Source organism: Monodon monoceros, unplaced genomic scaffold, assembly GCF_005190385.1.
Source record: "Monodon monoceros isolate NGI ecotype Baffin Bay Population unplaced genomic scaffold, NGI_Narwhal_1 Super_Scaffold_9, whole genome shotgun sequence".
Lineage (NCBI taxonomy): Eukaryota > Metazoa > Chordata > Mammalia > Artiodactyla > Monodontidae > Monodon > Monodon monoceros.
The window spans coordinates 54,477,302-54,492,209 of NW_021703786.1; the positions used below are offsets into that span (position 1 = coordinate 54,477,302).

The 14,908-nt window shown below is 36.4% G+C and overlaps 1 protein-coding gene across 6 annotated transcripts in view; it reads left to right on the forward strand.

Moving 5' to 3' along the window:
- The window catches only part of NF1 (neurofibromin 1), a 245,995-nt gene that overhangs the window by 123,438 nt on the left and 107,649 nt on the right, over positions 1-14,908 (forward strand). For all 6 annotated transcript variants that reach the window (XR_003792109.1, XM_029213370.1, XM_029213372.1 and 3 more), the window contains 5 exons: positions 1,051-1,232; positions 1,352-1,563; positions 4,699-4,860; positions 5,000-5,103; positions 10,877-11,012. Coding sequence is in view for 5 of the 6 variants with exons in the window: in XM_029213370.1 (XP_029069203.1) it covers positions 1,051-1,232; positions 1,352-1,563; positions 4,699-4,860; positions 5,000-5,103; positions 10,877-11,012 (796 nt within the window). In the remaining variant the exon portion in view is untranslated. The remainder of the gene's footprint in view (positions 1-1,050; positions 1,233-1,351; positions 1,564-4,698; positions 4,861-4,999; positions 5,104-10,876; positions 11,013-14,908) is intronic.

Sequence of the window (14,908 nt, forward strand, 5' to 3'; positions counted from 1 at the left end):
GCTGTCTCACAAAATATAACATGTGCTCGAAGCAATATTATCCATGATAGGGCTTGTATAGGAAGCCCTATACCAGAGCCACCCATGTGATGCACATGTGTTTTGTGGTTTATTTTTTTTTTACTTTCTACTGAACACTCTGTATTTTTTTTTCACACACACACACACACACACACACACACACACTGTATTTTATTTTTACAAGAGATAAATAAACTGACACCAAGCATTGTAAATGGATGACCACAACAAAAGCAACAATGATTGCAATGACCAAACATGAAACACACTCATACTATGTCATAATATTGACATTCAGTCCAGTAATCCAGTGTTTCGTGGTTTTTAAAGAAAACAATTTGATTGGTGAATTTTAAAAAATTTATTTATTTATTTATTTTTGGCTGCATTGGGTCTTCGTTGCTAGGCGTGGGCTTTTTCTCGTTGCGGCGAGCGGGGGCTTCTCTTGTTGCGGAGCACGGGCTCTGGGAGTGCGGGCTTCAGTAGTTGTGGCACGCGGGCTCAGTAGTTGTGGCTCGCAGGCTCTAGAGTGCAGGCTCAGTAGTTGTGGCGCACAGGCTTAGTTGCTCTGCGGTATGTGGGATCTTCCCGGACCAGGGCTCGAACCTGTGTCCCCTGCATTGGCAGGCGGATTCTTAACCACTGAGTCACCAGGGAAGTCCGATTGGTGAATTTTTATTGGTAGTAAAACCCAGATCACCTCCTTAAGTCATTTAAAATGTCATTGTCTAAACTGTTTGGACCACTAATTTTTATATTCTAAACATTAAAAGTGATGCATTAGCCAGGAAACACTGCATGTATTTGGTGTTTATATTATGAAGTATGTACTGAGCTTTGTCAGGATAAAATCATATTCAACACAAAACACTTCATAATGAGCCATGCTGGCTGATTACCCCAAGACTGGAGAGAAGCAGATACCCAGAGCCACTCATGTGATGCACATGTGATGGTTTCAGAATGTCTGATTCGCTGTCTGGTTGATGTGGCCTTCACTGGGTAAGGGTCAGTCTTTTTATTTCACAGGTATTTCACATTGTTTATGAACCTTTTGAACGACTGTAGTGAAGTTGAAGATGAAAATGCACAAACAGGTGGCAGGAAACGTGGCATGTCTCGGAGGCTGGCATCACTGAGGCACTGTACAGTCCTGGCAATGTCAAACTTACTCAATGCTAACGTGGACAGTGGCCTCATGCACTCCATAGGTGAGATAAAATGAAAGCTTCATTTAGAAATTTAAAACCTAGAGAACTGGCATGTAAGACAAGTGGAATTACTTCAGAAAGACCATGTTAGTAAATTTGCCTCTGTCTGTCTATATCAGGTTTAGGTTATCACAAAGATCTTCAGACAAGAGCTACATTTATGGAAGTTCTGACAAAAATCCTTCAACAAGGCACAGAATTTGACACACTTGCAGAAACGGTGTTGGCAGATCGTTTTGAGAGACTGGTAGAGTTGGTCACAATGATGGGTGATCAAGGAGAGCTCCCGATAGCAATGGCTCTGGCCAATGTGGTCCCTTGTTCTCAGTGGGTAAGTTCATTGAGTAAGAGGAGAAGAACAGTGCCTGGCACATAGCAGAAGCTTCAAAATTCATTCATTCAATGAATTTTTTTTAAATTGAAATATAGTTGATTTACAGTGTTTCAGGTGTACAGCAAAGTGATTGAGTCATATATATATATTCTTTTTCAGATTCTTTTCCATTATAGGTTATTACAAGATACTGGATATAGTTCCCTGTGCTATACAGTAGGTCCTTGTTTATTTTCTATATAGTAGTGTGTATCAATGAATTGAATTAATTGCTAAAACTTTTAGAGCTGGAAGAAACTTCAGATATTATTTGAGTGATTCTCAGCTGTGGAAAGTGGTTGGCTCTTCTAGCCCTCACTAGATTTCTTAAATATGAGGATCTTATTTCACATATTTAAAGTAAAACTCAAACTCCTTACCTGACCCACTGAAAAATTCCATTTGAACACTCATCAAAAGAAAATTAAAACCCCTGATCTGGTCTGGTGTATTCATATATTAAATGAGATAATTAGGGTTAAATCTCATATTTAGTTGTTAGTAATGCTAGAACTAGAATTCAAGGCTTATGCCTGTTTACTATTGATATACCTCTAGTTCACAACTCTTTTTCTGTAATGCGTTATACAATTTTTTAAAAATTTAACCACTCTTATTTGCATTTGAAATTGTGACATTGCTTGTTTTAAATACAGAAGACATAATATGGCTATTTGGCATCTGTTAATAAAAAATTTCCTAGAACCATATCATTTTTGGTAACATATGCTAAACATTTGAGAAAGCTTGTCCCTTTCCATGTTAAAAAGCTGTTTAGTTTATACTGTACTGAAAATGATTTCATTTCATTTCATTTTAGTAAATTATATCTAATTTATAATTATATCTATAATTGTATCTAATTATATGTAATCTGTTGTTGCCTGTAGATGTGTTTCTGCTTAAAAGCTGTAGGATCTTATTCTTCATACTTACAATGAAACTCAAAACTCTTTACCCTGGTCTACAGGGCTCTACCCAGCCTGGGCCCTGCCTCATCTCTGACATCATCTTATGCCGTTTTCCTTCTTGTTCACCAGACTGAAACCACACTGGCCATCAAACATGTTAGGCTTATTTCTACCCTTGAGCACCCTTGCAGCTGCTGCTGCCTAGAATACTTATTCCCTGGTCTCTTGTTATTCAAGTTTCAAGTCAGATATCACTTTCCTAGTGAGGTCTTTTCTGGCCATCCAATCAAAACCACACTCACAGTCATTTTATTCCATTCCTTGTTATATTTTCTTTGCAGCAGTTATTTACTATGTGAAATTATCTTGTTTATTTGATTGCTTGGTCTCCTTCCACCACAATGTGAGCTACATGAGAGCAGACTATGTCTATGTTGTTTACTGCTGTAGTTCCAGGTCTTGAAGTACAACCTGGCATATAACAATGACTCAGTAAGTAATTGTTTAATGAATGAAGATGGAATCCTGCTTGTAGCTAGTGAGTTAGAAAAAGGAAATTGTTGAAATCCTCTTGAAGCCTAACATTAGTTCACAGATCTTCATATATTTTGAAAATGGAATTCTGAATTACCTTTTAGCACCTACCTATAATTAGCGCTAAAAATTATCAGTAATTTTTTCAATAAAATAGAATTAGTTAAGTCCAAGAGGCTTTAATCATTTTGTTTTCTTTCAGTAAATCATTTCTTATGTGTTTTATACTAAATGACTTTTTTTTTACAGAAGGACTTTTATATTAGGCCAGATCTATTTGAACTGTATCTAAACAAAATACAAGATAACTTTAAAAATTTTAGTTCTATTTTGTAAATTTAAATTCTGGTGCTTATATGAAAATTCAACTACCACTTATAAAGCCAGACACTTTTAAAAAATGCAAAAATACAAAAAACAACACTACTCTTCACAGATTTTTGTTGTTGTTGTTTTGGAAAATATAATTATTTTTACCAAAACTATTGTTTATGCTAACATGTTATGGATTTATGATGTTATTTTTATTATGTTATTCTTAAATAAATTAAAATACTATAATAAATAAATAAATAAATTCTGGTGCTTAAAGTTTTCAGAATTTTGCAGGGGAGGGATTAGAGTGGAAAAAACTAGCACAACAGTCTAAAAATAGTTTTATTTTGTAACTGAATTATCTCTCGTAATTACACTTGGCTTTAAAATGGAGGATGGAATTTTTATATCTAGTCAATTATGTATTATGTAACTGTAGGAAGTATAGCAGCGTATTGGGTCGTATTTGGCTTCAGTTATCTGTGGTTAGGATTGTTAAATTTTTTCCTTTATTCGAATAACAGATTATAATAATCCTGGGACCAGACAAGAATTAGAGGAGCTACAGGCCATGATCCTGGCTTTGTTGTCACTGATTGAAGTTTGGGCCATCTTATTATGGCTACCCCTGTTCTCTCTAAATCTCTTCCCAACATGTATGGTTAAACAGTGATTTACTATCACGTTCATTTTTCTTGAGTGTACCAAAAGATACTTTATTGTGGGGAATTATGAGGCTTATCGTTTAGGACCTAGATGGGAATTAGCCACCCATCCCCACCTTGTATGTAAATCTGGCTAATCTTTTGGTTCTGAATGCACAGCCTAGGTCTTTTTCCTGACTTGCTGCAAATCCTGTAGTTTTTCCATTTTTGTTGTTTCTTGCCTAGCCGTGTTCAGCGTTCACTGAGTTTCCCTGACCATATAAGAAGAGAGTAGAGCTCTGTGGTCACCGAAGTCTTATTTGCCCTCATTGATTTTCTAAGAAAATGATCTGTGCATATCAAACTCTTTGCCATCATCTTCTATTTCTGTTTTCTTTCATTTTGTCATAGAATTTGAACTGAATCCTGGATTTTTTTTGTCTTCTGGTAAAGCCTTGGCCTCTCTTACCTTTTATCATTTAATCCTTAGAGTTAGCAGCTACTGTAGGTGTATAGAAATAGTCATCTGTCATAGACAGATATACACAGATAAATCCCAGGGGAAAACTTAATCATTCACCATATACCTCAGTTCAGCAGGTGGTTGTCAGCTTTGAATTTGCCTTTCAGTTTCCTGCTTAAGGAAAAATGGAACTGTTTACACTGACACAATTTTATTTTGTTCTCAGGATGAACTAGCTCGAGTTCTAGTGACTCTATTTGACTCTCGGCATTTACTCTACCAACTGCTCTGGAACATGTTTTCTAAGGAAGTAGAATTGGCAGACTCCATGCAGACTCTTTTCCGAGGCAACAGCTTGGCCAGTAAAATAATGACCTTCTGTTTCAAGGTTTGTATCCATTTATCTTTTTTTTTTTTTTTTGGTGCGGAGATATGCCAAACAGTGATTATGTACAGAGCAGAATGTCTTCTTTAATGCAAGATATTTGGAGCTGGCATAATAAATTCCTACTTGTGTATTTCTTTAGGTATATGGTGCTACCTACCTACAGAAACTCCTGGATCCTTTATTACGGATTGTGATCACATCCTCTGATTGGCAGCATGTTAGCTTTGAAGTAGATCCTACCAGGTGTGTCATCCTCTTATCTGCAACAGCTCTCCATTTTTTCATTTCCACTACATGAGGCAAGGCCCTCATAATTTCTCCCCTTGATTCTTAAGATTAGTCTTTAATTATAAAAGTTACACACAAATACATTTTTCTTTTCTTTTTTTTAAAAAAAATATTTATTTATTTGGTTGCGCTGGGTCTTAGTTGCAGCAGGCAGGCTCCCTAGTTGCAGCTCGCAGGCTCCTTAGTTGTGGCATGCATGTGGGATCTAGTTCCGTGACCAGGGATCAAACCCGGGCCCCCGACACTGGGAGCACAGAGTCCCAACCAGTGCACAACCAGGGAAGTCCCTCAAACACATTTTTCTTAAAGAAAGTTACAAATAACATTAAAGGTGTCTTTGACTGTCACCTCTAGAGACATAGCACTGTTACTAGTTAGGCCGTTCTTCTGTCCTTTTTCAATTCATTTGCATATACATATTTCTAGTGGTAGAAACTATATTATAATATGAGCACTTAATATAAATGGTAAGATATTATCAATATACACATGGTTTTGCAACTTTTTTTTTTTAACATAACCCTGTGTCTTAGATCATTCTTTGTCAGCATAGAAAGATAATGAACCGGATTCTTTTTAACTGCTGCATAGTGTTTTGTGGTTTGGCAATATCATTATTTAGCCAATGCCATATCGATCCCATTGACTTTTAAAATAATTACTATTTGGCTGCATTGGGTCTTTGTTGCTCTGTGCGGGCTTTCTCTGGCTGTGGCGAGCAGGGGCTACTCTTTGTTGCGGTGCACGGGCTGTAGGCGTGCAAGCTTCAGTGGTTGCGGCACGTGGGCTTAGTTGCTCCGCGGCATGCGGGATCTTCCCGGACCAGGGCTTGAACCCGTGTCCCCTGCATTGGCAGGCGGATTCTTAATCACCGTGCTACCTAGGAAATCCCAATCCCATTGACTTTTGTAGTAGCTTTCTAATTATTGTCCTAGCATTATCTTTTTATTTGCAGATCATTTACTGCAGGAATTATTCTGAAACCTAAAATTTTTTGTCACTTTTTTTCTCAGAAGCCATCAGTTGTTCCCCATTGACTGCAAGAAAAAAACTCATCTGACTATAATCCACATCACTACTTGTCATTCTTTCATGTGTTCTCTGTACTTTAACTCCAGTGAAATATGCGCATGTTGTACATTGTTAAAGCGGCTTGACAACATGGGGTTCATTGGGATTAGAGTTGCCTAATAAGTAATACCCATTTTCCCCCCACCAAGTTCAAAACCAAAAGGGCAGAGGGAGGGGAGGGATGGGAGTGAAGCACCCAGGAATCAGCTGTCTCCTTTATTTCTGATAAAAATGATTAAAGAGTGGGGCTTTAGATCCTGTGGGCATGTAGCATAGGCTTGCTAATACATCACCTTGAATTAGAATCATCTTCCCCATCCCTTGCACAGCTGGGTAAACTACAGGCTTCCATCACAGGGGCTGGCAAGCTTTTTATCACAAGTGGAGAGAAGACCAGATTATATCTTTTCTGCAGGCAGACATATCTAGAATGGAGAGGATGGCACTGAACTGAGCATGCTTGACTCTGTTTTTTTTTTAATCTATCTCGCTCTTCCTCCTATAATGTGGATTGACTTAGGAGAAGGGAAAGAGGCCAAGGGGTAATGTAAGGTGCAGTTTAAAAACCACCATCTCCATGAAGCTTTCTACCTGTCCCCATGGTATCTGGCTTATAGTTGGCATTTCATAAATATTTGTTGAATGAAATTTTTAACACTTATGCTTGCTTTTTCTAAGCCACATCTCTTGTCTTTCAGTTAGGACCTTAACATTATTTTATTTTTTATTTTCAAGTTCAGAGCTTCTTGATGGTTTCTCTTCCTAAAAGTTTTATTTGGCAACTTCGTATCAGTTGGTATTTTTGGCTCTGCCTTTGCTGAAGTATCAACGGTAATATCTAATCAGAACTCTGGCACCTAAATTAACCAGTTATTGTTAAAATGGTTAAAAAGTTGTAGTTTAAACTTAAAAGCGACATTCTTTTAATGTCATCTTGTATTTTGTTACCATTTAGCAATTTCACTTTCTAAAGGGTAAAAATTACTTAGAGAGTGAACTACTGCCTGAAAGAAATCTACTGTACTAAGTACTTTGGCACAGAGAAGGGAACTAGATGACAAGCTACCTATATTCAGGTTACTTAAAATCAAGTTGACATCTTTTCTGACATGTAGAGGGCTTGGAAGTTGACACTGCTATGTTCATAACAAGAAAAAGCTGAAAACAGAAAATCAGCAACTCTTCTTAAATTCATCAGAGAATTGAAGGGCACCGCCCCCCCCCCCCAAAAAAAAAGGGAAAAAACTGGCATGACAGCCAAATTCAGAGAATCCCAGCTTACAGGGAGAAACAGCTGCTGGAGTCAGTAACTGGTAGGAACACTTAGGCTGTAATTGACAACTTGCTGGAGGTTGAGTGTGGATTAGCTTGAGAATGAAAGCTCCTGGGGGCCCTGTGTCAGGGGGACCCCCACACTTCTGTGAGTTTGACCTCTAGAAACCCTACCAGGTTCTCATGGTGAAGGTGGAAGAAAAGTCCCCTTGTGCTCTGGGCAGGGGAAGGGGAAGAGTAACCATTTTGTAATATGCCCATAGTGTTCTGTTCTCCCTTACAAAGGCCTGCCTTTAAGGATTACTATCAGAGCCTTATCTGACCTGGAGGATGGGCAGTTACCCAACTTCAGCCTCCTCTAGCCTTCCTGACTCACATAAGGGGAGAAAAAAGGCTAAGAAATTCTTCTGAAGGTCACAACCCAGCCACTCTGGCCCAGTAAAACAGTGGAGATATAAGCATAAGATTATAGACTGCTTCCCCTCCCCAGTACCTCACTACTACATCAACAGGACTCCAGTGTATTAAAAGTGGGTTACAGCAGAGAGCTTCAACACAGAGACCCTAAGAAGGAATTCCTAGGGAAAACTAGGGAATCCCAGACAACTAGGTAGACAAAAACAAGGACACCGGAAGAAATTGACACCTATAGCTACAGCAAACATTAAGCACAACCTAAGTTCTAGCCAGATTAACATAAAACCTTACACTAAAGACCTCTTTGTTTCTGTTCCTGCTACCCATTATGTCTTGGGTCTTTCAACAAAAAAATTACAGTCTCAAGAGACAAAGCAAGCATCAGAACTAGACTCAGGTGTGACAGATTTTGGAATTATCAGACAAGGATTAAAATAACTACAATTAATATGTTAAGGGCTCTATGGAAAAAAGTGGACAACATGCAACAACCGGTGGGTGATTTAAACAGAGATGGAAACTCTAAGAAAGAATCAAAAGGAAATGCTAGAAATCAAAAACATTGTAACAGAAAGGAAAAATGCCTTTGGATGGGCTTATCAGTAGACTGGACACAAATGAGAAAAGAATTATTGAACTTGAAGATATGTCAATAGACATTTCCAAGACTGAAATGCAAAGAAAAAGAAAAACTAAATGAAAATGAAAGTGCATCTTATCAGAATGTGTGGAATGTAGTGAAATATAGTATTTACAGCATTAAATGCATATATTAGAAAAGAAGAAAGATCTAAAATGAATGGCCTAAACTTTCACCTTAGAAAATTAGAGAAAGTTCAGTATAAACCTAAAGCAAGCAGAAGGAAAGAAATAAAAATTAGAAATCAATGAAATTAAAAACAGGAAAACAATAGGAAACAAAAACAAAAGCTGATTGAAAATCAGAGGGAAAAATTTTTATACACACAAACACTTAAATAATTGAACACAAAGCTTCATTATAGATCAGAATTAATGGAATAGCCAATAAGTTATCATTGGCATGTGGGAGGCATGAGGGATAGATGTATTAGAGGGACATCTGAAACAGACCAGCAGCACACCTGCTGCTGTGTTGACTCATTAAGAAAAAGTTCCCACAAAGTAGACAAGAACTGTCAAGGTTTCTAGAAATCTCTTCTAGCCCTGTTAAATATACTGTTAATATTTTCTTTCATACGCAAAGCTTCTATGCCCTCCATATCTCAGATTTGAGTTACTATTGTAGCTTCTTAAGTGATCTCCCTTCATAAAGCCCCCATGTTTAGACCAGTCTCTTTTTAGTTCCCCATATATCCCAAGTTCATTTTCTGCCTCTGACTTCCCGGCAACCAGTTGCCATGTGAATTAATCGTGTCTGTCTCTGGTTTGCTGTTTTGTCTTTTATATCCTTGAATAATTGTACTCATTACTTAGTGTGTACTTCTCTCCCCTCTTTGAGAGGTTCAAAGGCCAATTATTGTTGAATCCTCAACACCTGGCATTAAGATGGCAAATAGTAGATGCATGATAAATGTTTATCAGATTGAACTGTGTGCTTGTCCTGCCTTCTTCTTTCTGAAATGCCCTTACTTCTTTTTGCCTGTGCAGATTCTTTCCCTCCTTTAGAACTCATCTAGTCCATGAAATCTTTCCTGCCTGTCATCTACATTAATTTCCAAACTCTTACTGTATCCATATGCTGCACCACATGGTGAGCTGCAAGGAATCTGGAGTGTCCCAAACTTTTATGTAATATGTAAATTAGTATAGAAAGAAAATTACTAGTTAAGAGATTGAAAACAAGTATTTATTCAATAATTGTTTTGGTAAGGTACTATGCTAGTTTTTAAGGGGTCAAAGATGAATACATCCTTCAAGGATCTTACAGTTTAGTAGGGGAGATAAGACGTATAACAAGTAGTTAAGTAGTGACTTTCATAGGGAATGTGTTTTGAGAGTTCGGTTGGGCAGCTCAAGTAAAGGTTTGTGGATTTGAGAGCCATTGGGTAAAATTTAAACCCCATAAAGGTAGGCATTGTAATTATTCCTGTCTTATTGATGGAAAAAATGAGGCTCAGAGAAGTTAAGTATCTTGACCAAGGTCATAATGGTCAATAAGTGGTAAAGCTGAAATTTAAACCTAGTGAGTTTGCCTTCTGAATATCTGCCTTTAATCACAGCACCAAGACTTTAGAATCATACAGAAGAGGGGCTTCCCTGGCGGTCCAGTGGTTAAGACTCCGTGCTTCTACTGCAGGGGGCATGGGTTCAATCCCTGGTCAGGGAACTAAGATCCTGCATGCTGTGCAGCACGGCCAAATAAATAAATAAATACCTTAAAACAAAAAGAATCATACAGAAGAATTAGCAACAATAATTGAATGTGGGGAATAATGGAGTACTGCAGGCAAAGACGGCATCAGAGGTCATCTGGATGACGTGATTGAAACAGTGATGGTGCCGTTGACAACATGGGGAACACAGGATGAGACATACAAGTAGGAGGAAAAAAATCAGCTGATTTTGAACAAACTGAATTTTAGGTACTGGCAAGAGGGACACCTAGCAGTTAGAGATATTAAACTGGATATGAAGGGCAGTTGAAAATAGGGCCTGAATGGCCACAAAATATTGAAAGCATGTCTAACTTTACTGAAGTCATGGAAATAAAAGTTAAAAATGTGAGATGCAGTCTCCTACCTACTAGATGGACAAAAAAATAAAATCATATACTAAATCTGTGAAAATATAGAGGGAGAAGAATTTTTATACACAATTCTCAAAATTGCCTTTTTTGTAGTTGGTTTGTTTAAATCAGGTTCCCAACAAAGTCCAAATGTTGCATTTGGCTGAATGTCTCTTAAGGAGTCTCTTTTAAGGAGTATGTCTGTTTGTTTGTTTGTTTGTTTTTAATTGGTTTTGCTTTTTTTCTTTTTCCTCTCGATAGGTTAGAACAGTCAGAGAGCCTTGAGGAAAACCAGCGAAACCTCCTTCAGATGACCGAAAAGTTCTTCCATGCCATCATCAGTTCCTCCTCCGAATTTCCCCCTCAGCTACGAAGTGTGTGCCACTGTCTGTACCAGGTATGCTTAAGGTTAGAGATTACCATTATTAATCCACAGCTGAATTTTAAAAAATGCTTTACCAAAGAGGGATTTAGCTGCTAATAGTGGGTGGTTGATAATACTGAATCAGTTTGGATGAATAATACATTAAGAATTGTTTAAATTGGCTTTAAAAATATAAAGTAGTTTAAGGGGGTACTTTAAAAATAAGAAATTTTCCTTGCGTTGAGAAGAAGCTTAAAATGCACCAAATCTGCTGGGTATAATAGATGTGATTGAAATGAGATATATTACGGAATTTTTGTTGTTGTTTTTATCTTGTACCTAAATTACTCGTAGGGTCTTTCACATATGAGGCTGGTCTACTCCTTGTTTTTTGTGTTGTGAAATGCTTGATCCATAATTTTGATTTTTTTATTAAGCTCTATTGTGTTTGTGTCAGGTTTTCCCAGGACAGGCTGATGTTTTATTTTATGTAGAATGCTACTTATAAAATATATTGCATCATCATTCATGTCAAATTTATTAGACTTTCCAACACCAGAACTGCAAGTAATGCTTCTGAGTTCAGATGTCCACAGTCATCCCCTACTTGCTAAGGAAATTGCACCTGTGTTCTTTTATGGCTTCCACTGTGTTTTTGATCAGCATATGCAGTTTCAGAAATGATTTAATCACTCCAAGGGAGATTAGTGCAAATCCACATTAGCCTGTTAAAACTGTGATTCTGGAAGAAACATTAGTGGGTCTGGAGTTTGGGACAGGGGCAGGTATAGGGGAAAAAATGTATGTATTTATCAAAACCCATGCCTTTTGTGTCTTTTTCTTTGCAGAGTTATCCCCAGCCATTTGTTTTTTAGCACAGGGCTTTGGTTGCTTAGAGACATTAGCAAGATCAGTGAAATTGTCATTTAAAAAAGCTGTTTCAGGCTGCTGTTTGTGAATTTTTCCCCCATTGCTATTTATAAAGATGTATCTGCTGTATCTATAAAAAAATGTTTCATCATGTTTGTAGATGATGAAGCATACTTAGCATTAAAACTCTCTTAATTTAATTTATCATGACTTTTCCTGCCTTTTCAAAATAGCTCAAGGAAGCTTAGGAGAGCCCCACATAATTTTTTCAGCTAGTTAAATCTGAGACCAGAGGGTGGTTTAGTTATAATATGAAATCTAATACAGTAAGGAATAGCTTAAGTCTGGGCATTATTCAGGTTTCTCTTTAAATCCAATTCAGTCCTTTCTGTTTATATAACTAGGCAGATAAGAAATGGTGAGCACCTATTAAAAATAGTCTGGACCAACTTCTTGGTTGGCCTAATAATAGTAACTGTTTTCAGAGAGCAAATGAATTTCTCAAGTGGCAGTGGCTTTGACTTTAGCTGGTTAGAAGTGAACGGGTACTAACTGCCTGGTTACATATATGGTCTCTAGTAGATTTTAGTAGAAATTCTTCATGTGGTTGTCTCCGTAAAAGAAAACAATTTTTGTATCATCAGCAAACTTGGAGTCCCACTTGATAAGGAAAAAGGAACTAAGTGCTTGGCACTTAGTAAGTACTTAGAAAATATTTAATGAAGGAATAAATAACCCCATTTCTCCCACCCAAGTAAACAAGATTCTTGTCAGCTTTCATAGTTAGGAAGGGAGGGAAGTGAAAATAATGCAGAAAATAATGCTAGTTGATAATTGGTGGCTTATTAACCACTATGTGTAGTGCTTTTTAAAACATTCCATAATACAATATCCCATATTACAACAGACCTGAATTATTGTATTAAAATTTCACATACAATCATTCCCTTTAATAATATTATTTAAATGTTAGTGCATTTTGGGGACGTATTGGATAAACTTATTGTTGGAATGTACAATACTGTAGAGGAAATATATGCTATGTTATTTATAAATAAAAGTTTATTTTTTGATAAGTGACTGATTACAGGAAATTTTACATTTACTAAATAAAATGAAAAAAAAATAAACTTTGATCTCAAGATACTCTTTCATTGAGTCTCCTTCCAAATGTAGTTTTTCCCTTAGTTTGCTCTTTTATTTTTATTCATCTTCCCTCTTCTGGCTTTTCCTTGCCCTTTTGACTTTGGAAATAACATAATGGTCCGTTTGTACTTTTATGTTCTGCTGGGAGGGATAGTAGTCGATTGTTTTTTTCCCTCTAGTAAATATGTCTCCTGCTTTGGGACCTACTGGGGAAGATTTGAAAGCTGAGTATATTGCTAGCTAATAAATTTCTCTGAGCTTTAGGTCTTGAGTTAGTACTTTTGACTGTTAAGCCTTTTTAAAATCATGGTTTAACCATGTCTTTCATTTTATATGCCTCCTTACTTAGTGGACTGGGTTAAGATTATATAGGAATAGCCAACTGTGAACATGTGTTAGATTTATAACTGAGACATTTTCTCATGTATTTATTTCCACTTTTCCTCCTGATAGTTTTGGAATAATGAGAAAACAATTCCCAGATTGGATATTCTCCTAAGTTGTGGTGAGAGAATTCTGAGAAAGAGCTAAATATGATTCTAAATAAATGTCGTCTTTTCGTAGCAAATGTGCTTCTCCAAACAGAAGTCGTTTACACAAAAATTTTAAGGCTATAATTGATGGTTATATACCATAATTGAAAATAAAAAGTGTATAAAACTGCATTTTGGGGATAAATTGGGTTACTAGTGCTTTTGTATATAGTCTAAAGTTTGAATCAAAGCTCCTTGAGAAAAGGACTGTGTCTTCTTATTTTATTGCTTTCTTCCAGTGCTTAGAATGGTATCTAGCAAGTAGGTGCACAGTAACTACTTGGATGAATGGATGGATGGATGGATGAACAAATATCAAACTAATGCCAAGTTATTATGGGTTATGGTGTTGAATGCACAGAATTTTTAGAATAAAATGCCGTGTATGGTGGATTAAAGAATTCTAATTTGTTTTCAAGATATTTTAAAAATAATTATTGTGCCTAGTCTAGTCCAATCAGGAGTCTTTTAATTTTAACAGAGCTCTTTGGCCTAGAAGGAGCTCTGAGAGATGAAACCAATATGTCTCTGTGGGTTTTGGGGTTTTTTTTGTTTGTGTGTGTGTGTGTGTGTGTGTGTGTGTTTTGGAGACATTCTGATAAATGGTCAAATCTGTGAAAAATTTTAAGCAGGCTTACAGTTTTATTCTGTAATTTTCTCTGCAGTTTCTTCACTTTAATATTAATGCTTATTTCTAGTTGAGCTGATAACATTCTTTCCCCAAACGTTGCAGAGCTTTTAACCTCCTCTGATTAGAACTTTTTCAGGAAGTAGCCTGCAAACAAAAATAAGTGAAATTGTAAGAGTAATCTTTCTTAAAGAGAGAGAGACTAGCTCAGAATCTCTAAAGTGTATTTTTCTATTATATTTAGCCATTTAATGTTTATTTTTTTAATCAGTAGGATAGGAATTCAATGCTAGCTATTGGAAAAAGAACTTTTTAAGTCAATTGAAGGATACACAGAGAAGTATATATAAATATATGTATCAAGAAAAAATTATGTAGACGCATAGAAGTGTTTTTAGAGTATGATCTATTTGTAATGAACATTTTATATAAAATTTATCAAAAGCTAGGATTTAACTGAAATGTAAATATTAAATATCCTCACATTCACTTGAGGAGAGCTTTTCTGCGATTTATAGCCAGAAATAGTAGATATGATTGTCTCAGCATTTCTTGCTATTTATGCTTTGGCTTAAAAATGTAATAAAAATTAAAATCCAGAGATAAAATTCATCCCTCAAAATTAAGTTGATTCCTAATTTTTTGTTGATTCCATTTGTGTTACATTTTGATCATGTAATTTTATGTACAAGCCAACATTGTTTTTGTTGCTGTATGTAGTTGGTGCTGTGACTTGTTTGTGCTCATCTCTG